Source organism: Hirundo rustica, chromosome 2, assembly GCF_015227805.2.
Source record: "Hirundo rustica isolate bHirRus1 chromosome 2, bHirRus1.pri.v3, whole genome shotgun sequence".
Taxonomy (NCBI): domain Eukaryota; kingdom Metazoa; phylum Chordata; class Aves; order Passeriformes; family Hirundinidae; genus Hirundo; species Hirundo rustica.
Genome location: NC_053451.1, coordinates 25,693,129 through 25,719,257, shown reverse-complemented (window position 1 = coordinate 25,719,257; position 26,129 = coordinate 25,693,129). Strand labels below are relative to the sequence as shown.

The 26,129-nt window shown below is 49.2% G+C and overlaps 1 protein-coding gene across 2 annotated transcripts in view; it reads right to left on the bottom strand.

Moving 5' to 3' along the window:
• The window catches only part of LOC120749434 (galactosylgalactosylxylosylprotein 3-beta-glucuronosyltransferase 1-like), a 28,069-nt gene extending 6,256 nt beyond the window's left edge, over nucleotides 1–21,813 (bottom strand). Inside the window, exons 1-5 of one of the 2 annotated variants that reach the window (XM_040056824.1) lie at nucleotides 21,722–21,813; nucleotides 3,076–3,224; nucleotides 2,222–2,760; nucleotides 710–1,006; nucleotides 103–210 (exon numbers count right to left, since the gene is read on the bottom strand). In XM_040056824.1, coding sequence (XP_039912758.1) covers nucleotides 124–210; nucleotides 710–1,006; nucleotides 2,222–2,760; nucleotides 3,076–3,187 — 1,035 coding nt within the window. In that variant the 5' untranslated portion in view covers nucleotides 3,188–3,224; nucleotides 21,722–21,813 and the 3' untranslated portion in view covers nucleotides 103–123. The remainder of the gene's footprint in view (nucleotides 1–102; nucleotides 211–709; nucleotides 1,007–2,221; nucleotides 2,761–3,075; nucleotides 3,225–21,721) is intronic. The other variant, XM_040056825.1, reaches the window with a different exon arrangement.
• Nucleotides 21,814–26,129: the final 4,316 nt, after the last annotated feature.

The following is a 26,129-nucleotide window of genomic DNA, read 5'->3' as shown; positions in this document are numbered from 1 at the left end:
CAGGCAGTCACATATGCAGTTTTTGAGGAAATAGTAGCAGAAATAATGAAAGAGGTACAGATTATTTGCCTTGCTAAAAACAATAAAGACAAAGATACTCACAACCTGGAGCTGGCTCTCTGCTTACACCTCTACTCTGGGGTCTGTAAACCCACGCTTGCCTTCATTAACCAGAGTGGGCCTCTCAGTTCTTGTGTGCCAGACCAACACCTAGAGGGAAGCACAAAGAGTTCAGGTGTTCTGAATAGCATGGAAGCTAAGAGAGCACTGCACCCATTGGGTGGGATCTTCAGAAAAGGGAGGCTCACAGCTGTTTGAAGCATGTGATTCAAAGGGGTTGATCCTGGGAGACACTTCACGAGCACATGAAACAGTGACAAGGAGGGGGGACCATTTTAGAGCAAAATTCCAGACTCAACTCTCTGCCAATCCTCCTGGATTTTGGAGAAGCAATCTGGGCACAAAATGTACATCTGAGATTCTTTATTAACACAGAATGCCTAGCGCTGCTTCTCAGCTCTCTCTGAGCTTCACATCTGTGAAGAGTTTAGCAGGCTTTGTCCATCTGTCTGTCCCAGGATCATTTGGCACTGACATGTGCCAGCACAGGGCAGGCACGCTGGAAGGTGGAAGAGTGTGGCAGGAGGCTGCAAAAGCAGCCAGGACCCAGCAAGGAAACTGCATCTTTGTGATTTCTTGTAATACTCACCTTTGTGCAGTTAGCTGCTTTGGGCTCCAGCCCGTCCATAGTCACTAAATCCTTCAGTAGACTGGTTTCCTGGTAGCCTCCTTTAACTCCCTCCAGCTTGAAACTGGCATGAGGCTTCTCCAAAATCAACTTGATGCTGATAGCAAATCCGGCCATGTCAATAGCAAAGGGACGATTAGGGTCAAAGACGGTTTTCCAGCCCACCACCTTCCCTGCTGGGCTCACTTTTGGGGATTCATATCGCAGCCCCCCGACAAAAGCCACTGGCCAGACTGAGACCCGCCTTGTGTAGCGCATCTGTGTGCCAGAAAGAGACAGTGCTGTGAGAATTCAACCCCACCATGTTTGGCCCAAGCCATCAGTGCACCATCCTCTGCTTTCACTGGCACCTGTCCTCCCCCATTGACTTCCTACGCAATCACACTGCTCTTGGCAGCACAAGCTCTAGTTCACCTGCACTGCTGCTTGAAGAGCTACAGCTTTCACAGCCACAAGGCAATTCCCTGAACAACAAACACACTGCTTTTCTGTGCCCACATTCAGTCCCTCAGAAGAATGAAAATCTCTGGTTTTCTCGTCCCATTTGAACTTTTACCTTTTTGCTACGGTAGAATTTTATCATTTTTGTAAATGCCAAATACTACTTTTACCTGTCCTCTAGCTCTGTATTATCAACTCCACTCACTCCAGCCTCACATTCATGCAAGTAATCTCCCTGACTGATTCATCTTTGTCCTCATCTATTCCAATTTCTCCCCCTACCTCCTGCCTTATTTTTCCATCCACGGCTACTGCCTAGAAGTGTGGGGGCTTATTGAAATTGTCAGAAAGGACGTGGAAGCAAGTACAAAAGGATGAGCTTAACAGAGACCTAACAACTCTGAAAACTGGAAATATGTTCTGATGCATTATTCTGCTCTTCAAGTAGCTTAGTACAGTTTGGCTTAAATTGGTGACAAGAGAATTTACTGGATTTTCACAAGTTTACAATAGGCTTGGCATCTCACAAAAACCAGGTCTCCAGCAGAAGTCTGGGCAAGCTTCGGTGATCCCAGAGGCACAGCCCTGTTGTGGTGGCTGAAACTTGGAGAGCTGAAGGGCAGCCAAGGAATAAAGATGGATAGAAAGTCAGACAACTTTTCATCCATCTTTTTCATCATCCCCTACCCATCACAGCCCTCGATGTGCAGATTTATGCCTTGCCAGAAGTTTGTCTTTGGTGCTTATTTAAATTAGGTCAGGTCTCCCTGAGGAGAGGTATAAATTCTGAGGTACATATCCCGTGATCCCTGGCAAGAGGAACTCAAGCTGGTGGAATGGTGTGTGAGTGGCTGTTCACACCGGCAGCCTATAGCACGGCAAATGTGTTCTTTGCCCTTTCAGCTTGCATCTGCCCTATACCCAGCTGCTACTGCATCCAGAGAGGGAGAGGTCTTTGCAAGTGCAACTCGGCTTAAGAGGTTCTGCATCTCTATCCTGCTTTTCTGTCCCATGTAATTTTATGTCTCTTACCTCCTCAAAGAGCTCCAGGCTGTAGGTGTTATCATCATCAGCAAAATAGACTACGCCTTCTGGCGGTGCGGTGTTGCTGAAGCTGTCCCTCAGCCAGTGCAACCCCAGGTTCCTCTGTAGTGTCCCCCTTGGGGTGTGGGATGGGATCCAGGACAGACCCAACTTCAGGCTCTTGGGTGTCTCCACGTTGAGGTGGGTGAAGTTGAGCCCAGCCTTCTCCAGCAGGTTGGATACAAGGTTGGTCCTCCGCGGAGAGTCCTCCACCACCACCCAGTGCAGGTTCTGTACGTGCAGGAAGGTGTTGGCCAGACGGGTCAGCTCAGCTTTTTGCACTGGCCGGGTGTAGGTCGGGGTGATAACAAAGATGGTTGGCAGGGTGTCTGACCATGGGGGAGGCCTGGAGTACACATAATTCTGGATGATTTTAGGCGTTGCCCCTATGCTTTGCTGCTGCCGGCTGCATGATGGGAAGCCTTCTTCTCTCAGTGCAGATGTGCCATTAAGGAGAGCTTTAGAGGTCACGTTCTCATCTGTCTCTTCTGGGACAAAACAAAGGAAGAAAGAGAAAAGAAAGAAGATGTCAGAGCACTAATACTAGCAGGCTGCCTTCTGTCCAGGGAGGCACACATCTCTCTGGAGTTAGTGCTGCATTCTCTCTCCAAAGCCGGCCTAAGGCATGTGTTTAACAAGCTCTTAAGAACAGTTTATGTTCCTGCTGTTGGCAAACCCCGAGGGGGCCTTCAGGCAAGTCTGTCTTTGTTTAACCCTTCCTGTGGGAGAGCATCCCTGCAGAGGGTTTCCCACAGAAGCCATCACAGCCACCAGCACGCTGACAGCAGAACTTTTGTACTTACTTCTCAGCAGGCTGAGGTAGTGGGTGGTTGGGTACTGGTGCCACAAGGTTAGGAGAAGAGCCCATGGCAAGGCAATCAGGAGCGTGGTAAGAAGGTTACGTCTCCTCAGCATGCTGCAGGGAGCTTCCAATGCCCAGGCATCTCTCTACCTTTCAGAAAAGAAAAAAAGAGTAAGGCCTCCAAAGCACCTGTCACCAAAAATGCAGGGAGGCGTGACAAATGTTTGGCCCTAATCCAGCAAAGTGTTGTCTAAGTTTACAAGGAACTCCATTAATGTTTCAGGTCCAAACCATTATCCAACTTGGCCAACTCTGGTGCTATTGAATAGAAGCTTTCAGCTATTTCTGTTGCTCTGAAGAACCTTCCACTATCTCATGATGAATCCACTGTCCTTGAGTTAGGGTTGCTCAGGCTGCTGATTCTGAAGCTGGAGAGGACTGCTACTTGCTCCCTCTTTGAGAATTGTGTTCATTCCTGGTCATTTGTGGTGACCATTTAATTTGCTTCTTTTGTACAACTTTTTAGAACTGTATGCAAGATTTGTGTGCCTGAATATGCAACTGGACAAAACAGTCAGATGTCAGCATCCTCTGGATAGCCAGCACCTCGTAACACTTCTGCAGTGTTAATTCATCCTCCTTAGGCAGATTCACTGAGGCAATCAGGCGTGCATGCTATCACCTACTAAGTGTTCCATGAAATCCCTTGCCTTGGTCATTCCACAGTGCTGGTGATGCCTGCTGAATGTTTAATTATCCCACATCCCTTTCTACTTGCAGTGTTTGGCTATTGCAACATTTAGTTGAAATCACAGACTTTGGAGTACCCAACAGGCCTTACCAGGTTCTCCTGCAGTCCTAAGCTGAAAGCATTTTGAGGGAAGAGTGTGATGGCATCATGCTGGTGCAAAAGATTGAAAGGAGGTTCAAATTGGTTGGCTCTAAATTCCTGCTCTGCCAGGGATTTTTAAGTGTATTGAAGACCAGACAGCTAAAACCAAGGTCCTCAAAGGTACACAGACACATTTTGTTCAAAAGCAACTCCTTGCCCAGGATTTGGGTCCAGCAGCACCTCATCTGTCCAGAGGGGAACGACCGCCTTGCTTCAGCAGTGACAGCAGCCACAGGGTACTCTTGAAAGATACGAGGAGATGCTATTCTAAAATCATCCTCTGGGACCTCTTAGAATGGACCTCTGACATTTTACCTTGGTGTCCTGAAAAAACCAAGGATTATGCCATTGAAGGGTTCACCAGTGCCCTACCACCAATAACTGTCAATCCTGTTTCAGCCACATCTGGCAGAACACTAGCATGTCTCAGCAAGTCCTCTGGTGGGCAAGTGGAGGTTCATAAGCCCTGTTGAGGAAACTATGGCAACACAAGCTCATTCCTTGTTAGACACCAATGGTACCAATGCTGGAGCAGTCCCTTAGGGAAGCATATTCCCACTGGCTGCTCCCCAAGCCAACCATTAATGGTGCTAATATCTAACATTTCTTAGTCCTTCACTCAGGAAACACCATGGTGCCCATTTCACCATTTTCAAGCTACAAAAAACGGATGCAGAAATGGACCAAGGAAGCTGTGTGGCCAGTGGCTGGGTGATGTGAGCAGGAGCCTTGTGCAGCAAACATACCGGGTCTGCTTAGCTTTGTTGCTTTTGCCTCTTTGCTCGTTGCCTCTCGTTGCTTTGTGTGACTGCGCCTGAGGCAGGTACAAGAGCGTCCTTCAAGCTTTAGTGCCAAAGGCAGAGGTATTTGGTAAGCTACAGATCCAGGCCAGGCACAGGGCAGGATGATGTTACCCACACCAGGGACTGCTTTCCCTACAGGAAATATTTTCTCTTACCAGCGTAGCAGCGCAGAGTAAAGCTTCCCATCACTCATGGCTTGAGAACAGACAGAGCCACAAAAGAAATCCAAGGATTGCTATGAACAACTGCAGATACCTGGGCCCACCCAGGCCCTGGCTCAGGGTCATCACAGCTCCTTGCTTCCTCTGCTATGCTTGCAGTTACAAATGTCCCTGCACCAGAGTCAGGCACCCAGTGCTTCTTCCCTTCAATAAAAAGGCCTTAATTATACAGAGACAGTTTCTATGCAGCAGACCTGTTACTGCTGCAATCTCAGGTTGCTTCTGGAGGGAAAGAGAGGAGGAGGCAGCCGTGGCAGCCGTGTTACCAACAGAGCACAGAGGAGAGTGGATCAGAGTTAGAAGAATTTTTAACAAATTCTCTTTCTAGTTCTTTCTCCCCTCCCTCTTCCAGGCAGCCCTGTTCATGCTTCCCAAACCCTGCAAACAAGTGGAGATGCTGCCTGTGTGTGCAACTCCCCTGGTGCTCTGAGCTCATTTATTTCTGCATGCACCTTCTCTCTATTGCTTTTCCACAGCAGGCAAGGCTGAAGAAGTTAAAACCCTGCATAAAGCCCCAGGTAACTCGTGAACCTCACAGAGGAGCTGACTTCAACCCCATTTCAAGAAATCTCTATTGGAATACTTTATTTTCTCTTTAAATGTTACCTTGTCTCCCCCACTGTCTCTCCCTGCATCCATCACGTGTGCTCTTCTCTGTTGCTTTATGTCTTTCACCTGCTTTTTCTCAGTCCTTCAGAGTCTCTTTTCTTCCCTGTTTCCAGGACTACAGGAATCCTCTGGCTTACTAATAATTTTTAGCCTTTGTCTTCTATCCTTACTCACACAAAGGCCCTTTGCAGTCTCTTAATGTCCACCCCTCATGGAATATTTCCCACAAAGTGATCCATTAAAGCATCAGTCCATCCTTTTGAAAACACAGCATCAAAATCCAGGCACATATCGATGCCTCTGGGTAGCCTGCCGATGGCCTCAGTGGGGCTTACAGAGGTTTACTGCACATATTTTTACCTACTTTTTATAATTAAAACCAAAGTCTCCTAAGTGGCTCGGATTAATTGCATGCCTGCTGGCAACCATTACAGTGTGTATTCTTGGCGCAGACAGCTACCTTCCTTCTGTCCTCTCAGAGCCGATCCTATTAAATGAGATTCAAGATCAGAAGAAAATTTTGCCATCATCTAAACCCATCTCCTGCCTTCATCTGGTAATTCCTGGGTTTAAGCTGTAGAGGGCAGGGACCATCTCTTAATGTGCTTGTACAGTCCGGCACTGATCCCAACGGGAGCCTTTGGATGTGATTGCAATACAAATATTATTGATTGTATTCTCTTGCTGGCTCTTCTCCTCCCTTGCTATTTCTCCTGTCCAGCCTATTCCTCGTTCTATTTCCTTTTCTTTTTTTTTTCCCTAGTGTCTCCTGCAGCCCTTGTTTGTGTTACACACCCATAACAACATTAGCCGAACGTTTGATGGATGCCTTCAATATGCTGAACGTAGCCTTCTTGAACTGTTTTCCAATTACATATCCCTCTTCTTAATTTCATCCATCAATCTTCTGTTCTCCATTAAAAAATAAACAAACACACAGAGCACAAAGCTGAGTATGATGGGGACAAAAAGTTTCTTGTACTACTCTGGCTTCACGCTGCTTTGTCAGATTTCTCAGCTCCTGGGATGCAACACCATTCAGTCTTCCTTTAAGCTCCTGTGCTGATGCAGGGGGCATTATTCTGAAAGGATTCAGGAGAAGACAATGAAAGAAGCACACAGGGGGAAGAGCTGGATTCCTCAGAACGATGCTGAACAGAAGCAAGATCTGGCTGGGGCTCAGACCATCGCATGTGACAAATCCCTTCATCCGTCATTGACTAATTACCAACAGGGTACAATTTGTTACAGGCAGGACAACCCAGATGTTGAGAGAGGGATAAGGATTCCAGGCTGCAAAATAACCCAGGCAGTGACTTTCTTCCTGAGCTGCAGTGTTTGAAAGGTCATACTGAGTGAATGGGAGAAAGGTGAAAGTTAGGGAGAGACGCAGCTGACTGGGGATTATAAGGCTGGCACGTTCCAGTGCCTCTGATTTTCCTACAATCCAATTGAGAAGCTGCTCAATTTACATCCTTTTTGATAACTCAGAAATGGATAGGATTATATGGGCTTTGGTAGTTCTCCTCTGAGGTTTTGGTTCATCCCTCTGCCTGCCTGATCCAGAATGAGAACCACACCTTTCAAAAAGTTTGGTCTGCAAGAAAGGTGATTTTCCAGCCTCTGGTTCAGGGCAGCCGGCCTGTCTGAGCCAGGCTTACCAGACTCTGAATGCTGGACCAACCCCAGCCCCAGCCCCAGGACTGTACGGCCTTAGTCAGACACCCAGGTTCTAAAGATCCTTGTCTTCCCAGAGGGACAAATTTCAAAGTTCAAACTGTCCCTTGGGTACAGCCCGCCATCCAGTGTAACAATTTTCTAGGCAAGCACCCAAAGCAAACTCCTCTCAGGTAACGGAGCCAAAAGTTTCAAGAAATGCTCCCTAATCTTGTTTTGAGCCATGTTTGCAAGCCTGCTGTTCTGTGTGTACCCTGGGAGGAGCCAGGTGTGGAGAGGGGAGGAGACAGGGCTGTGAGGAGCAGGGCTGGAGCAGACCTGCAGGTAGATGCAGATGACTCTTAATTTCACACACCAAAGCTTCCAGCAGGGTTTTCGGTTTGTTTTGCCTGCATTTTGCTGCCTCTCTCCACCAGCCCCGAACCACCTTGAGGAAGTCCATGCAGATTTCATGAGTTCCCTAACTCCCGGTGTGGGAGATGTGATGCTGAAGGCTGAGCAGGGAGCTTTCAATTATTGATGAGAGCGACCTCTCTTTAAACAAGGAATGCATAATTCATGGCAGCGCCGGTATTTGTGGTGAGCAGCACCGGTTCAGTCTCTGCCGTGCTGAAATGCACAGGAAGCCGCTGTCCCCTCTCCCCGCATTCCCTTGGGGCCATCAGAGCCTTCAGCCGAAACTACAATAGTGCTAAAAACTGAGACAGGCCAAGATGCTGCAGCGCTTCCCCTCCCCAGGCAGCTGCCTGCCTGTTTGAGATGTGCACGATAAAGTGGGAGGTTGGATTCAAGGAACAACAGAAGTGGGTGGAATGGGTTATTGCTGTGGGATAAGCACGGGTAATTACTGTGCAAACACAGCCAAAACAGGGCATTTCCCAGTAGCGAGACTCCTCCGACCCCCAGACAGGTCTTCAGGAATGGCATCTTTGTCCGACAGAAAGGGGAGGCTAGATCTGAAGGACAGTGCCTGAGGGTTCACATCCAGCTGTATTTCTTGTGGGGGTGGGAAAAAGAAGGGAAAAGACAGATTTGGTTATCTGCTCAGAAAGTAGCACTTTCTCCCCTAAACTCTCCTGGAACTGGGTAACTCAAAAGCAAAGGGAGAAAAAAAAAAGAAGCAGTTTTTTCAGGAAGGGAACTGTTAATCATACAATCATGGACTGTTTTGGATTGCAAGGGACCTTAATGATCATCTAGTTCCAACCCCTCTGCTGTGGGCAGGAATACCTTCCACTAGACCAGGTTTCTCAAAGCCCCATCCAACCTGGCCTTGAGCACTCCCAGGGATGGGTTATCCACAATAATTCTGGGCAGCCTGGGCCAGCGCCTCTCTACCCTCAAAGTGAGGAATGTCTTCCTAAGATTTAACCTAAGCCTACCCTCTTTCAGTTGGAACCCATTCCCCCTTATCCTTTCACTACGTGCCTTTATAAAGAGTCCCTCTCCAGCTCTCGTAGCCCCTTTTAGGTAAGTGAAGGTGCTCTGAGGTTCCCCCAGAGCCTTCTCTTCTCCAGGTTGAACAACCCTAACTCTTTCAGCCTGTCTTCATGGGAGAGGTGGATGGAACAGGGAAGAGAAAGGCTCTGATCCCACAAATAGGATCTTGACTTCCGAGTAGCCCAGGCAATAGAAGGACACTGTGGTTCTGTCCCAAGGTGTAAGAGTGCTTTTCTGCTGTGGGTTTTAATCGTCTCTCTGCTGAAGACCTGGTGAAGAGATGCAGGCAAGTGACACCTGCAACCTGAATGAGGTGAGCACTCCCCTAGTGCTCATGGGAAGAGAGGGCAAAGGAAAATTTACTGAGTCCCCTGGAGGGACAAAACCCAGGGAAATACAAATAATAAAACAATACAGGGAAGGATGGCCAGGTCCTTCCCCACAGCAGGAAGAGCAGAACTACCAGCAGCTGTGTAGTTTCAAGGCTCAGCCCCATCAGTACTCTGTCCCTTGGTGTGCAGGCTCCTGTGGGGACAACTTCCCCAGGAAGTGAGTCACTCCCGACAAAACAGCTGCCCTTCCCAAGCCCCTGTGCCTTTTCCTCAGATGCAAAGTAAGGCTTCATCCTCTCCTGCCAGCCCTGATCCCTTCACCATATGGGAGTAGAGTTACTTCAGCCCAGAAACCAGGCTTGTCCCTTGGGAATACACCATGCACAACCCTCATCCCTCCACCGCCCACATGAAGCCGAGCTGAGCATTCCTCAAAGCTTGGTCCGTAAACAGCTGGACACAGCACCTTTCTGAAGAGCATCTTTGTCCTAGACATGGATGTGTGGGAGCATGGCCTGGTGGAAGGTGATGCTTTATACAGGGATTTCTTCCAAGTAAAAAAAAAAAAAACAACAACAAACCAACCCAACAGAAAAAAAATAAAATAAAAAAGAAAAGAAAGAAACATTGACGGCGCTAATTAAATCTGCTGGCTAGGTCCCACGGGAGCCAATACTTTCGAGACGGCATGCGGCTCAGCCTGCGGCTCAGCCTGCTATCCCCAGGTAGATCAAGGGTATCCAGGCACTATCTGGGCTATCAGCAGGAATGGAGATAACCCAGTTAGAATACAGACTAGACCTTGAACTTGGCTGCAAAGCCCGTCCTTGCAGGGAGCCTTCCGGAGCCTGAGAAAGGAGGTCTAAGCCAGGCTATTTTTAATCAGCCCAGACCCAAATGTCCTTCACGATCGATCCATATACCTGTCACCGCATTCCTGCCCCCTGAGCATGGGCGAGGGTGGGCTGTGACTCAGAGGGACACAGCCCTCTGCCCCATCACAGTTTCCCTGCACTGCAGAGCCATAAGCCAGGGGTGCCGGAAATCCCCGGAGAAAGATTAGCAGCTCAGGCCCGAAGAGAAGCAGGGGGTACCAGATGTCTCCTGAGAAAGCCAGCGCTCTCCTGAAAGACCTCTAAGCTTGGAGTTATCCTCTCTTGAAAGGGAACTCAGGGGCTTATTCAGACGTCAGCTTCTCTTCCCTGCTGCAGAGCTCTGGCAGAACTGAGGTCCTTTTTAGATGCTGATGACTATTTCAGAATAATAATTCCAAACATATCAGCATGAATCAGCCCAATATCTGCATTAGCCAAAAAAAAAAAAAAAAAAAAAAAAAAAAAAAAAAAAAAAAAAAAAAAAAGGCGCTTTTTTTTTTTTTAACAAGGAGGCAAAGTAATTCTAAGGAAGCAAAAACAATAGTGGATTGTTCCAAAGTTTCTGTATATCTCATTCAGAGCTTTCCCTACTGAGTTAACAGCTGATGCCTGTTCAGCAGGAGTGGGAGCTGTCATTTTACAGCTTTTTTACAAAAGCAGAAAGGAAAAGCCCATAGTATTTCCTTCCAGAACATTTTCAAAGATGGAGAGGAATTACTTTTTTCAGAGAAAAAGGCATTAGGCATTATTTGATGGATAATTACATTTCACAGGTGCTTGTTATGGGGGGAAGAAATGACATTGATCACGAGCTCCTTGTAAAGATATGGTGCCCAAAGGCCAATGCTGTTCCTCTGGTAGCAGCCAGGATCCAGAGACAGGCTTTGATCTCAGCTATGTGTCAATATGACATCAAATGCAGACCTCCAGAGGAACATGCTATCACTAATGCACACTCTTGATTGATTTAGACAGCTTGTTTTCCTCCTGCTTTCAAAGGCGATGTTGAAATGCTCTTCCCTGCTGGACTTCCCCATTACTCCTAAGGAGGGCAAAAGAAAGCAAAAGAGAAACTGCTCTGGCTGAAATCACAGTGCAAATGAGTGGGGCAGCAGTTATGCCATTTAAAACACCAGTGTAGCTAATTATGTCTGCTGTCTTCCCAAAATCTGTGGAAATACTGGCATTTTAATGGTTAAATGTGTGCCCCAGCTTCCTGAAGAATCAGGGCCCTGATCTATTATTGTGTGGAAAGAACTGTGGGCAGAAAATGAGTGCAGTGTAAAGGCAAGAATCCCCCTGAGTTTTTACTTGGGAATGCTGGCTGAATTATGAGATCAATAAAAGCATCGTGCAAACAGCAACTTTGTGCGGAATGGTCTTGTGGGTGGCTGCTCCATATAGATTAAGACAGAGAGGACACTGGACAGCAATGATGCCACATCATGCAGGTGTTAGTTGTGTGAGATTAGAGAGAGGAAAAACACCACTTTGGTGTCTTTGATGGACATTTTTGCTGTTGCAGCTCTCTGAGCTGTGTGAAATAAACTCTCTTTGTAACTGGCTGAGATGGTCCTAAATGCTAATTCTGATTCCTTCCCCCAAATAAATCATCAGCGCTTGTTATATTTGCCACTTGCTGTGCAGCATCCAAGTGTCATGCAGACACTTTTAGAAACAAACATAAAATGGATAAATTGGCACCTAGAGGATTGTCTTTTGCATTAGATATATGTTATGGTCCACTGCTTGATTTATACCTTAAATGCCACTGCTGATCTGTATAGCTTGGGCTTGATTAAAAGAAACAGTAAAATGAAAATTAGAGTCAGCAGGCAGTGTTTATTTTTCTCCCTTCTGCATGTGAAATAAAAAAGGAAGAAGAGAGCAAAAGAAAAAAGGGGCAGGAAGCTGATGGTCAGTGTCCTGCTAGGACTGTCCTGCTGTCCTTCCCTGTTCTAACAGAGAAGCTGTTGACTCTGGACTACAGGCAGGCCACATTCAAATTATGAGCCAAGGTATTTGAGATCAAGAGACCCATATGCAATTCCCAACTCTGGGAATGCCAGGGGAGCAATATCTAACTTGGGCACTGTCAGCAGCTGCTAGTATATATTCCTGCATCATGATGAGAGAAAGTTTTATTTTACAGAAGAAGTAAGCAGTGGGTGAATGATGGAACTGAGGAGTAGGAAAAGTCAAATGCCCCTTTCTAACAATCCAAACCTACCAGGGAAAAAAAAAAAAAAAAAAAAAAAAAAAAAAAAAAAAAAAAAAAAAAAAAAGGTGGGTTTTGTTTTCTGTTTGTCTGTGTCTTGCACAGTTAAAATGGAAGAGTCTGTTGAGAAGGTAGGGAAAGCTGTGAGGGAATTGAGGGCAGACGAGCTCACAGCATGAGAAACAAACTGCTCTCTCTCTTAGAGTGCATGGGGCTTGCCATAGGGCTTGCTTGCATAGGGATTGCTCTCTGCCATACTCCTTAATTGCACATGAAAGCAGCCTGGTCTGAAAGTGTCTTTGCATGTAGTGTTTATAAACCTTCCCTTGGGAGGGAGCTCAGCCCGTGCTGTATTGCACTCGTGGGCTTATTTGTGAAATTTTGTGCTTCAGGCTGCCCTAGGCCTGGATGCAAAAGGGGGATGATACCACCACCCCGAGGCTGGTGAGTTGCCTGCTTGAGATGTTTCCTGAGACTGGAGTATCCTCTTTGCACAAATACAACCACGGTAACCCTGGGAGATGGAGATGTGTCTCTCCAGCTCTTACACCTCTGCACTCAGAGCAGGGCAATGCTGTCCTTCCTACCTTACTTCCACATTCATGGGCTGCCAGTTGGCCTTGGACAGAATAACTGATGAATAGATACTTCAGCTGGAGAGGGAAGATGAACTCGGCTGTTTTTGAACCCTTCTCTGCAGCTTGAGAGCCCTTGGAGCTTCAAAGGCAGACCAAGTTGGCCTGGAAGATCAGGGCAGGCAAAGAGTGGTTTCTTGTTAAAACCAGAAATGGTCTCCTGCTGTAATTCCGAGAGGATTTGAATCTCTCCTGGTTCTGGGGATGAATCTGGCTCCCTCCTTGTGCTTGGGGAAGAAAAGTTCTCTCTGGTTATGAGGATATTTGTGGAGGTCAACAAGCCAGGTTAGGTATTTCTAGCTTCATACACACATATGTGAACTACCTCCATCCATTACCAGCTCCTCAAAAAATACCTCTGAAGGGCCAGCAAGAGCTTCTAGGCAGAGGAAACATCCAAAAACTGCTTGGAAAGGAAGAAGAAAGAAACTGGATTTTTGCTTCTGCTGCTGTAACTAATTTCTAGGCCATTTGTGTTTGTTCTGGTGCTCAAGTTAGGATCCATGTTTGGGTTAGGAAAGAAATACTTGGTATCAGATTTTATCAGTCTGGTAAGTGCAATGCAGAAGGGAGTATTCAAAAGCAGAAATCTTGCCTAGTGACTGTTTTGCACCAGTGTTTAACAGTTCCAGGACTTGGTTTGACTTTAAGAGAGCTCCAGTCCAAGCGTGGCTTGGCTTGGCATGGCTTGATGGACTATGAATAAAACTTGCTGAGATGGCAGCTTATCTGCCACTGAACAGGAGCTGGTGTTGACAAAAGAGCCACTAGCATCCTCTGCAGCACCTCCAGAAGAGGCTGCTAGGTGGGAAGAAGTATGAGGGTTTGTCTAGCAGGCTGAGATGACTAGGAGCACAAGTGGGCAATCTAGTCATGATACAGGAACAGTCTTGGATTTATTCTCAAGAGGGTAACAAGAGAGGCTCTTTGAGGTGCTAAGAGCAATTTTAAATTATCCTTTCTCAAAGAATCCTTTGGGATAAACTATATTCACCCCTAAAAGTCAGCACAGAGGTCAGTAGTGATGATCTTAGCAAAATACCTATTGGTGACTTGCCTTGTAATGGAGCTGCTGATGCATATCGAGTAATAAGGGATTTATTGTGTTTTCCTTAATGGTCCAAGAATCCTATTCTAACATAGTAGTTAGAAACCTCACTTTGGCTGTAAAAAACCCTCCTGTTATAATTGGATGACATGCTGCTGAGCACTGTAAGTTTGAGGAAAATAGGAAACAGTATGAGAGTTGTTAACCAGAATGGGAAACACACTGGGATTACTGGAGGAGTTATGGAGAAGCCTGTGGGTTGCTACAGTTCAAGAAGTGCTGGTATTCCATGCTGGAGGGCAGACACATGAGTTCAGGCAGAGCAGGGGACTGGACTGGAGAGAACACCTGAAATAACTAATTTTTTGTTCACAAAACAGAAAATGTAAAAGGCTGGTGGGAGTAGGATGGAGGAGGTGGTTCCAAGGGCAAAAAGAAAACAAAAATAGGCTGGGGGAACAATGTTGGCCAGGCTGAGATCTGCCACTTAATAACACTTGACAAAATGCAAATAATTTCTCCTTCCTGAAGATCTGCCAGGGGATGCCTCAGCTATCTGGGGTCAGTGATTAACACTCCTACCTCCTTTCCTATTGCTCTACAGAGATGAGGAGCTGGAATGCACGTCTGAGGGAGGAAAAAAATTTGCTGAGGACTGTGGAGCAGCAGGATTTGCCAGCTTGCCTCTTACTGCCCAGCCCAGCCCAGCCCTGAGATACAGCTCAGCTGGGCTCATGTTTGACTTTAGCAGACACTGCTTGTGGGCTTTGTAGAGGTGCATGGGGATAATCAGGATTTGGTTTCTGTTTGCTTGCTAATTTCAGCCCCTGCTGTGAGATTTGGATGTTTCTGAGGATTCTGTATTAGCTTTAATGATTAAAAAATTATTTCAATGCTTAGCGAAGAAGATGCATGATCTATCATTGAAGCCGCTTAGCAACAGGACTCATTAAGTCACATATTAGTACAGAAAGATATCCTTGCCCCAGCACCCTCTTGGAATGACTATCCACTCATCTAAACAAGATAAAGGTCTTTGCTGGCCTCCTCCGAGGCCAGAGGATAAAGCAGTCAACTGTGAAACAAGATTTCTTGGTTTTTTTTCTGGCTTCAACTATGCCTCAGTATGTGGATCTGGGCAAATCATTTCACCTGCTTCAGTGCCTCAGTTCCCCCACAGGTAAGATAAGCACAACAATGTATAAGCACTCTGGGGAAATGACTTTCAAGTGCCTAAGCTCATTAGAGAAAAAAACAACCAGTGCAGTGAATAAAACTGTCTCAGCCCCTTGCTGGTAGTTTGTACTAACCACAGAGTTCACTTTGTCCTCCTGAAGCCCCACATACAGTTAGCTAATTACAGGGGAGAAAAAAGATCTTCTCCTAGCTCCTTACCACCTGGTGGTAGCCAAGCACAGATGTTAAAACTTGTCATTTGGCTCAAAAGAATTAATTTTAGGCAAAGCATTTCTGGTTGTCCTTCAAGGAAGGAAAGGGTCTGCCAGTTCTGGGGCAGGATCTAATTTTGCTCGAAGGAACACTGTTGAATACCACATCTGAGAGGAGAACAGTAGTACTCTGTGTTTTATTCCCAGAGTCATTCACTGAATCTCTCAGGCAGCAACATTCTTAGGAGGAAAAACAGAAGAAGGGTGGAGGAAAACAGGTGTAAGAGCAGACATTTCAGTCCATGGTGGAAAAGCTGAGGCATTCCTGATTCTTCTTACATGCAGGACGTTGAACTTCATACATGGATGCACAAGCCTTGGTCACACCTTAGTGTAGGGTAGGGGTAAGGGAAACATAAATGAAAGGAAGACAAAGGAAGAAAAATAGGTGGAGGTGAGAAACTAAGGTGTGACTGAAAGTGATTCCTGAGGAAGGGAAAGGGAACAGAAGAAATGAGGTTAATGGGAATGCGAAAGTCGGAGAAAGGAAGAGGAGGAACGAACAAGGATGAGGGAGCAGGAGACCAAGTGGGATAGCAAGCAGGAGGCACAGTCAAATCATCTGAGTGCTCTCTGAAGAGATTGCCTATTTTGTTTCTGCCTTTTTTTGTGAGTGTGATCTTGCCTTAAAATTGCAGGAATGTGGCGGCACAGCACTGGCGCTCTGATTTATTAATTCCATCCCGTCCCACAAGCCCATAAAACAAAAGCATCTGTGTTTGCTCAAGAGAAAACCATGAAGGGCCTCATTCACGTCAGAGGTGGAGAGAGAAGCTGGCAGATACAGGAAAGTCATCGTCTCCTCCTTCCTTTTCACCTTTGTATGGATCTGGGCTGGGGGAAGGGCCTCAGGAGAGAAGGATTCAGGGGATGAGGTATCAGCAGGGAGAAAGTTAAGATCACCCTGGCATTTGTTCTGGAGAAAGTGGAGGGGAGACACAATGAACACAGTGGCTGGACCAGTGAGGAAGGAACCCCAGCATGGCAGAGAGGACAAGATCCCGTGCTGCCACCCAGGCTCACCCAGCACTTTGGCACTTTGTGCAGTATGTCAGTCCCATCGCTGTGGTCACAGCCAGGGCTTTCATGAGGCCTAGCACTGTTGCCTAACCTATAGCTATGGATGCAACGATGAAAATAAATTAAATCTGCCAGTCGTAGGAGAAATACCCCTTTACAGCTGTTTTTAGCTTTCAGAATGAGGGAAGGTCAGGGCAAGAAGAATATCAACTATCCTACTTTAACAACTGGGCCATGAAGGGAGAGAGGAGCCAGTGACCTCTGCTCCTGCCAGGCAAGGATCAACTGTGCTGTTTCTATCAAGAGACACTGAGATTTTTGTTGGGAGCAGAGGACCTTGCTAAAACCTGCCCTCAAGGACAGTGTCTTTAGAAGCCACGCTGCCCTGCCACACCCCAGGGGAGCGTCACCTCAGGGGAGGCAGGGTCTGCAAGTTACTGCTGCCTGCCTGGCCCTTGGCTTTTCCTCCAAGTTCTCCCACACAAGGATTGCCAGGGAGCAATCCTGCTTTGCTTAGCAAATCACAGCTCCCATGTGCCCTGTACTCCCACACACAGACCCACCGTGAACTTACAGAACGAGACAACACTGCTGCTCTAAAATCTTTTATCCAGAGCTGAGATTGCCTGACTGCTAACCCTGTTCAGCTCCAAGTAATCCCAGCATTTTCCTTGGCTAGGGGTTGGCTGCACTGGGAATAAATGCCCTTGCTCTCATTGACAAGGGGTAACATCCAAAGAAAACCATTTCCTTTTGCAATGCAGCATTATTCACAGACCAGCACCACATAAAGTTGCCAGGACGCTGGCAGTCTGCTAAAATCCACAACATGGGCAGGGGAAGTGGCAGCGTAAGCACCACTGCACCAGCTCAAATCTCAGCAGAAGTTAACCTGAACCCACTCCAGCTGAAAAACCCAAACCTACAAGAGCTAAGTGTCAGCACACAGGCTGGGAAAAAAGGGTTTTTTGCTTCTGTCTGGAAATTAAAATATGCCCCAGTGATCTTCACTTGAACATGTCTGTGTCCTTTTTGTCCTTTGCCTTACATTGATCAGCATTGTGGGTTTTGGAAGGCATAAAAAAAATCCTATGCTAGTCGATGTGAGAGGTTCAGCCCTGAAGATTTAGATCTATTTGAAGTGGACTGCCCAGTCCAGAGATGAACAACCTACTATCCATCACAATTTCTCCTCTTCCTGAATCCTACATTCAGCACCAGCAGCATCTTGTAGCACAGAGCTCCTTATGTCACAATGCACAGCATGGGAAAATACTTACTTTTATCATCAAATTGCTACCTTTCATGTTTTCCTGAATGCAGTCCAGTTCCTCTACTGAGAAAAGACCTGTAGAGAAGCATTGATTCTCCCTCTTCTGCATTGTTGATTGCTTCGTTTTTCACCCCAATGTCCCTCCTCAAGTGTCTTCCTGAGCTAACTAACTCCATCTAAAGGAACCTCTCTGTGTGCTCCAGGCCTTACTGGGATTACCTGATCAGAGCAGGGATGAACAGCAAACAAAATCTGAAGGTCTCTGCGCTGGAGCTGTGGATTCCGGTTCTGTGTCTCACACCTGGGAAGCTGTGTCTCGTGAGGAAACTTAGATCACGTTTTATAAATCTCAGGAATTTGCAGAGTGCAGTGTTTTCATCTCAGGCAGAAAGATGTCAGACAGCCCCCCACACTGCGTGGTGGTGGAAGAAGCCAGCAAGGCAGTTGATTGAACACTTGGGAACACTGGCAAAGTAGATAAATTTGAGTTTTAAGGAAAGGCCTTCGGGAGCACTAGTGCCACATGAGAGCGAGCTAGAAGAGGCTTCAAGCTCTTAATTAGGAGCCTGCACAGCCTAAAACAGCATGAAAGACCAAGTTCTTTTAAGTGTGCTGACCACGGGTCGAGGTGCAGTTTGGAGTTTGTACCCCAGCCTGAGGGAATCAGTGGGGTCTGACCAGTGACCCTTTCGAAGAACTGGCCTTAGGCACATGTGCACCCGAGATGAGGGTGCTGACAGCCACAGGTCTCATCCACACCCTGTATTTATTAGTCCTTTGTGGTGCTGGCAGGTTTTAAATCGCAGTCCTGTTAGGCTGAGCTGCTTCCCAGCAAGTGCTTCCCAGAGAGGCAGGGGCCTCTCGCCTGTGAGACAGATGATCTGGGGCTGTCTCAGCTCTGACGCGATGAGCTGCCGTGTCTCCCTTGTAAAGAGGGGGTAGTCATCCTGACAAACAGCTCTCTATGTGGGCAGGGAGTGCTCTTAATCACACATGCCGAGCGAGCACTTGGAGATCTCGGGATGGGAAGTGGTGCAGAAAAGCATAATGCTTATTATTAGGCAGAAAGGCCAGGAGCAAAAAGGGCAGAGTGATTTTATACTCCTCCAGGGCCCTGGAGGTGTGTGGGACCCAGATTCCAGTCTGGCTTATTGCCTCCTTTTTAGGCTTCTTCTTTTATTAGGAACAATTAGATACAAGGAGGAAGGGGACAGATATCATCTTTCCTGTGTACATCCTGCAGAATAATTGCAGAGCATTCTCAGAGCAATTTTGCATGCTCAGTAAAGGGCATCTTTGAAGCCTATCAAATATCTCCTCCCTTGTAGGCATACGGATGAAGGCTTGCAGTACACGTCCTTATTGCTCCCAAGTATTGTGAACAGGAAAGACCATAGAAAGAGCTCAAGGAGGGGAAGAAGAGGCCTTGGAAATAGTTCCAGGAGGTGGATGGAGTTGCCGGGTGGCTTCTTATGATTGGAACAGGAACATTGCCTCTTGAGGCATTGGAGGAAAGCAGGAGGTGACTGTGCCTGCAGCATCAGCACCCTGGGAGAGAGGGGAAGCCGAGGCTGGAGTTATGAAGGCACTGAGAAACACGGGGATGTGTAGAGCACTGTCATTAGCAGGTGATTACCTCCGTGAAGAGGGGAGGAAAGCCATCCAGGGGTACAGCTGGAGTCAATCCAATCCAGGCTCCTGCCAGCAAGCTGCCTGCTAGGTATGACTTTGATCTCGGACACTAAGGACATCTCCTGGCCTGCTGCTGAAGCAGAGGAAAGTTCCCTGCCGAAAAGCACCTTTACCTGTGCTTCATAGGCAAGAAGAAAGGATGCTGGGTACATGGGAGACACAGCCTTGAGCTGTCCAGTACAACCTCGGACACTCTGCAGCTCATTAGAGAACACAGGCACTAGGCACCAAAATATTCCCAAACCATGGAGAGAATATGAATTTAAGGGCCGTACATTGTGGAAGTGTTTTCTCTCTTGTGCACATTTAGCTGCTGTATAGCTCTGTACAGCTCCCTAGGCAACAGTCTTCCCCGATGACACTGTAACAAAGCCCAAAGGTGCGGGAGCTTCCCTAATTGAAACCCTTGTCGTGGGAGCAAGTCTCCTCAGCCCAACTGCTTTGCTTTCTACCCCGTGGCTGGTAAAGTGTCTTGCAAGCCAGGCTGAGGCCCTTTGTTGTAAAGGTGGCTGCATCTCAGCTGTGCTCTGTGTCAGCTGGTTGAATTGCTTTGGGATTGCAAGGTTGCTTAGATGATTTCGCTATTATTAACATGAATATTATCATTATTATTATTATTATTATATTATTATTACTACTATTATTGTTACTACACCGAAAATGCTAAAGAAGAGCTTCAACATGGTTTCACCAGGTTCCTGAAACACCCAACACAATGTGTTAGCTGCACATCTACCTCTGCACGTTAACTGCTCCGCGGAGCCTTAATTCAATGCAGACTGAAGTGCCCTGAAAGCAACACCAAAGTCACTCCTGGGAGGGAGAGACAGGGGGAGGGAGGGCAGGAATCACTGTCACGGAGCTCCTGGCCTCACACTGGGCAGGCACAGCATGCGCTCAGCTACTGGTGTTCACGCTCAGTCTGTATCCTAGGTGTGCCTGCCAGCAGATAGATTCCAGGAAACCATGGAGCAGGCACCAACCAAAGCTCACGGAGCCCCCACATCCTGCTCCAGGGCACAGAGAAAAGGGGATTGGCAGCGTGCACGGCTGCAGATGTGACACAGGCTGTCACACACACCTCTGAACAGTGGCCTCCTCCTGCCCTGTAACCCTCTCTATTGCCTGAGACTGAAGTCCCCATAATCTCCTACTGAGGAATCATGTTTTGGAATAATGATGGCCTCCCTTCTGTGAGGTTTCTATCCTGCTGTCTCTGTACACCTGTCTCCCAGCTTGTGGAAGTGCTATACAGCCCCTGTTCCCAGTCCTGTCTGAGGCTAGTGAGGCCAATGCCTTGCACTTCTGAGGTACAAGATGTGAACCTCCCCACCCATTTTTCCCTTTTTGCACCTGATGAGATGTAAGCCCCAGCAGGAGTGGGTGATCAGACTCGTGTGTGAAGCTGCTGTACCTTGCTACACTCTCTGCATATGTGCTTTGCACAAGGAAATGAGCTGAAAGCACCTGCAGGGGCTGCATTGCTCACTCTTCCCCGCTCTCTTGCTGAGCTGTGTGGACTTCAAGTTATCGGACAGGTATTTATAGCTTGTCATTACTGCTCTGCTATAGTGATGCTTGCTGCTGCCCTGCTGATTCCAACACCCCTTCTCTCCAGCTGCACTGAAATTGCCCCTTGGCAGGTTTCCCTAAAGAGTTACTGAGGAACTGGCGGCTGCTTCTCTCCAGATTTGCAGCACCTTGAGGGATTTCTCTCTGTCACACATTAGCTGCTGAGCCTCTCCCTCTTCTCCCCTGGCCCGAGGCAGGATGGGTGAGTGGCTGGAGCGGGAGGCCGAAAAAAAGTACTTTCCAACTCACCTAGCAACATCCACCCCAAACTGCTCCAGAAAACCAGCAAGTGCGTCGCTTGGTAGACGCCCGTGTGCGGTGCAGGGGTAGAAGCGGGCAGAGCCCTTCCCCAGACCTCCTACTTTTGCCCTTCCCCAATCCACTTCTCCAGAGCCCCTCACTTGGGGTCGGTTCCCAGCGACGCTACCTGTGTCTGCACACAACCTCCTCCTTGTAGCCCTTCTGTAGTTTGGCTTCTCCGGTATTTGTCACCGAGAGAAGCAATAAAACCTCTCCGGGAGCAGCGGCGCGCCCGGGACCCGCGTTTGGGCACCCTGGCTCGGAGATCCCGGCGGCGACATTCCCGGGTGGAAGCACACCAGGAATGGGGGCATCTCCCCACAGCTGGAAAATTCCAGCCTGGGACTGGGATGTCGCTCCCCTGGAAGGTGTCCGGACCAAGCCGTGGGAGGACGCAAGGACAGGGGCTCCCCGTCAAGCGCGGAACCGGTTCGGGCGCCGAGCAGATGAAGTTTGGGGATGCGGCTGCCGGTCGCGGGGCAGGGCACCCCTCCAGCGCCAAGCGCCGGGGGACCGCAAGGTCACCGCCGTATCCCCGCCGCTGCTCACACCCCCAAAGCCCCGGCGCTCGAGCGCGGGGTCTCCCGCTTACCTGGCGAGATGGGCCGGTCAGGGCAGGGGCGCTGGGGCGCCGAGTGCGGGGCGGCACCGCGCCGGGGGCTGCCGGGGGAGCATCGCCCGCCGCCGGGCGGAGGCGCGTCCTCCCTGCGCCCTGAGAACGGCACCGGCACCGGGACCGGCCCGTCGGCGCTGCCGGCGGATGGCGGCGCCCGCCTTCAGACGGCGCCGGCGATGCGGCTACGCGCGGCGCGGAGCCGATTTAAGGCCACCCCGTGCCGGGGGTGGGGGGAGAGCCCAGGGCCGCCCGCAGCGGCTCCTGCGCGCCGCGCATCCCGCGGGGCCACCTTAAGCGGGGAAGGGGCGAGCGCGGAGCCAGCGGCGGGGGAAGCGACCCGAGCCGGGAAAAGGGGGAAAGGCGAGCGGGGACGGGCACGGCCGCAGCGCTGCCCCCGCCGCCCGCAACGGGGCCGGGCACCCTCGAAGGGGGAGGGTTCCCTGCCCCGAGCCGGCCGCTGCTTTCCCGCCGAAGGAGAGGGGCGGGATTTTTTTAGCCCGTCCCGAGGGTCTCTCTCTGCCCCTGGCCGGTGCCGGGGGGATTTCCCGCTCCGGCTGCTTCACGAAACAGCCACCTGCCGTAGTTACAACCCGTGCGGGTTGGCCATCTATAAGGCAACCTAGGAGACACAGCCCGAACCCAGCGGCCACAGTGCTTCTGGGATTTGGTCCCCCCAGCTGCTGCTTGATGCGCGCATCGCCACTGCGTGCCTCAGTTTCCCTGAGGCGGGATGATGGTGATGTTGGTGCAACCGCTTCCCACTGCAGCAGCCGCTGGGCCATTCCTTGCTCTGGCCACATGAACAGCCACAGCCAATGCTTTGTCTGGCGGCCTCTGCCTCGGAGCAGGTTAAGCGGGAGCAGAAGACCGGCCTGCTTCAGTTTCCCCCTTCCCGCCTCCTTTAGGAGCTGTCTCTCGGCTGTAATAAAGTCACCATGCTACTTGAAAGGGGGTGTGAGAAGCAGCTCGTACTTCAGCCTCCCAGCTGGGGCTGGATGCACAGAGGGCAGAAGTGAGGGCTGTCACACCTCAGCCCTGCTGTAGGAGACTTCTCCTTTCACTGGCCTGCACACAGCACACATCTGTCCCTCCCTTGCCTTTCTGAGGGTGGTGATTGGCATACTCGAGGAGTTTCTCCTGAAGAGGTTTCAGTGAAACAGCTTTCAGCAAACCATGAGGCACAGAACAGATCTGTCCCTCCCTTACCCTTCTGAGGGTGGTGATTGCCATACCCGAGGAGTTTCTCTTGAAGAGGTTTCAGTGAAACATGTTTCAGAGAAACAGCTTTCAGCAAACCATGAGGCACAGAAGGTGGCACAGTCCCAGGCTCAGGTGGGGACTTGTTGATCACGTTGGGCTTCAGGTAACAAAGCTCTTGCCACTGGATGCAGTAAGGAGGGCAAAATATTTTGAGATCCTTGGCTGGCAAGTGCTCTTGGAGAACAAGAGACGTCTTCTCAGGATAGCTGGCAAGTCTTGGCCACGTTTCTTTCTGGAGCAGGCATTGCTGAAAATACCTTGGAAAGAAAGACATCAAGTAACATTTTACAGCTCAAATGACATTTACAAAGTGGAACACAGAGCAAACCCAACACAGGCAAAGCAGCAGGCCAGTGTCAGTTCCTTTTCTCACCTGCTTCTCCCTTTGCTAAGGGGACATTCCAAGAGGTTGTGGTCAGTGCCCAGAAGGACTACAGCCATGCTCACCACTACCATGCTTATGGCTGTGCAGACCCACTGGCTGTGTCCTTCTGCACCTTGCCCCCAGCTTGAGCAGGGCACGAAGTGCTGCTCTTCACCAAGTGCATTGAGGGCTGCTCTTATTCTGCCCTGGCATCCTAAGCTGCCCTTAATGGTAGGAAGCCATCCATCCATCCATCCATCCATCCATCCATCCATCCATCCATCCATCCATCCATCCATCCATCCATCCATCCCTCCTCAGTGTTGGAGGCATGAAGTCCCCAGGTAGCACGGTCAGCCCAGAAGGGTTCTGTGTGCTTGTGGATGAAAGCCAGCGTGTGGGTGTCAGGAAATGGTGAGATGCTTCCCCACAGATGGCTCAGCAGAAGCCTGGATTCCTCTTGCACTACTGGCAGAAGCATTACCGTGCTCCAAGAATGAGTTATCTGGGTTGTTCCAGCTCTGCAGCACCTTGATTTTAGGAAAATCCACACCGGAGGAACTGATTGCCTATGCCTGCAAGGCATTAAATCTTTCAGAATTTCCTGGGATAAGGCAGAGACTTTCTCCTCCTGTGGCTGGAGAGAGAACATGGGTAGGAGCTGATTGACTGGTTATTAACCACAGGCATGTTGGGTGGTTAGTGAGCTGCAGGCAATCCTTGGGTGGACACCCAACCCTGGGACCGGTCTAGGAGAGATTGGTTAAGGACTTTGACTTCTGGGGTTCTCTCTGGAGTGGAAAATCATGAGGAAGAGACCAGATCCAAGGCTGCTGGAAACTCTGGAAGTCCAAACCACTCAGGCTTTGCTTACTCATGCTCCAGGCTCTTCCTTTTTATGTCCACAACATTTGACATGGCTGTTTCACTGCTACACACAGAGCCACGGTTTAGTCTGTCCTATGGTTGGACTGGGGGTGCTGAGAGTTGGCAGTGCAGGAAGATGCTTCCCCTCATGCCACAGTCAGAGCTGGCTCCTGGCAAAAGCTGCACACTTCTGCAATGAGACTCAGTTCTGGGGCAAGTGGGTTAGTGCAGAGATATTTTTATTGGATAGAGCATCCAGTAGATTTATTGGAGGGGACAGTGGAGTATCCGGTGTGCTACAGTCTTCTTTATCCCTCCTGAAGGCAGTGGCTGGGGCAGTCTGTGTTCCTAGCCACATGGCAGTGGAGTGGCTGCCCTGGTAAGACCTTCCTCCTTCCACTGCCACCACAGCTCTGTCCAGCACAGACATACGCAGCAACCCACACTGCAGTGCTCTGAGCGGCAGCTCTTCCCTGGCATTCTAAACTTTCCTAGGCCATCTGCCCCTCTCTCTCTGCCCACACTTCCTCCACTGAAAGTACAACATGATGTGAAACTCCATGAAGCCTCCATCCTGAGGTTGCCACTAAGCTAAACTCCTTCCCAAGTGATAAGTGCTCCGAGATCCTGGGAGAGATGCTGTTGGAGAGGGTAGCTTACAGTTGCAATCTGTGTGCAATTTATTCCTGCAATTTGCTTTCCTTGCTTTTTCACTGCCATGCCCTAAGGGGCCTGATGCTGTGTCAGCCTCGAGGCAGACCCACGGACCACATCCCTGAATCTTGCAGCAGTAAGTTGCAGGAGAGGAAACACTGTGGAAAAAATTCACTGACTCGTGCTGCAAAGGAGGAAGCTGTACCACAGCGTTGTGAGCCTCCCGGGGTCTTACTCCATCTGGGCTGAGCGGCTGCAGCTGCTCCCCACTCTCCTGACTCAACCTCCTGTTGCAGCTCTTAGAGGCAATGCACGGTACAGAGTGTCTGAGGCACTCTGATAGGATTGGGGGAGCGAGTTGTTCATACTTCCCACCCTTCCTTTTGACAGGGTGTTTGGCTACAGGACAGCAGGGACCTTGCTGGTGTCCTCTGCTGTGGGAATGTGTGTGGTGCTGTGCTGTTGGGACCGTCTGTTCGCAGCTGTGCTGAGAACTTGCCTCTTCAGTGCCCTCAAGGCAGGGGAGAAGCATAGAGAGCCATTGCTGATTCCCAGCTGGCATGGTGTATTTCACAAACAAAAGGTGAGGAAGAGCTGGCAGCAGCCCTGGAGAAAGGCACCCAGGGGATGTGGATTTGAGAGGGAAACTTACTGGAAAGGTCAGTCAGGAGTCATGCCCACACTGACTTGGCCTGCGAAGCATTGCTAGGTAGTGGCATCACACAGTGTCTGTAAATACAAATCTCAAAACACTGCACACACACACTAAAGTGAGTAAAACCTTCCCTGTGAATTGAGAAGGTGGCACCCTTTCTGCTGAGAGGGAGGATAAGCCCTGGAGAAGACAAGTTATTCCCTCAAAGTCACCCCTGAAATCCATATCTGAGGGATGCAATGAGACACCAGAGGTCTTGCCTGCCAAGCTCCACCCTGGTCAGGCTAAATACAGCCCAATGGTATTTTCAGAGAGCTTGCTGAGCTATCTTCTGCCTAGTCCACACCTCTGCCCCAGGACAGACCCCCTTCCCAGCTCCTGTCCTTCCCAACCTTCTGGATGTGGTTAAAGAGTAATGGCAGGGGATGAGGAGGAGTGTCAGGTGCATCTCTTCCAAGGTCCAAAGCTGCACCAGGGCCTCTCTCTCTTTCCTTATTGTAAATCTGCCTCAGAATATGTGTGGCAGAACAAGCAGTCCTTGATCTAAAATCTGCCATCGTTTGAAGAACCTGTGCTTCAGCAAA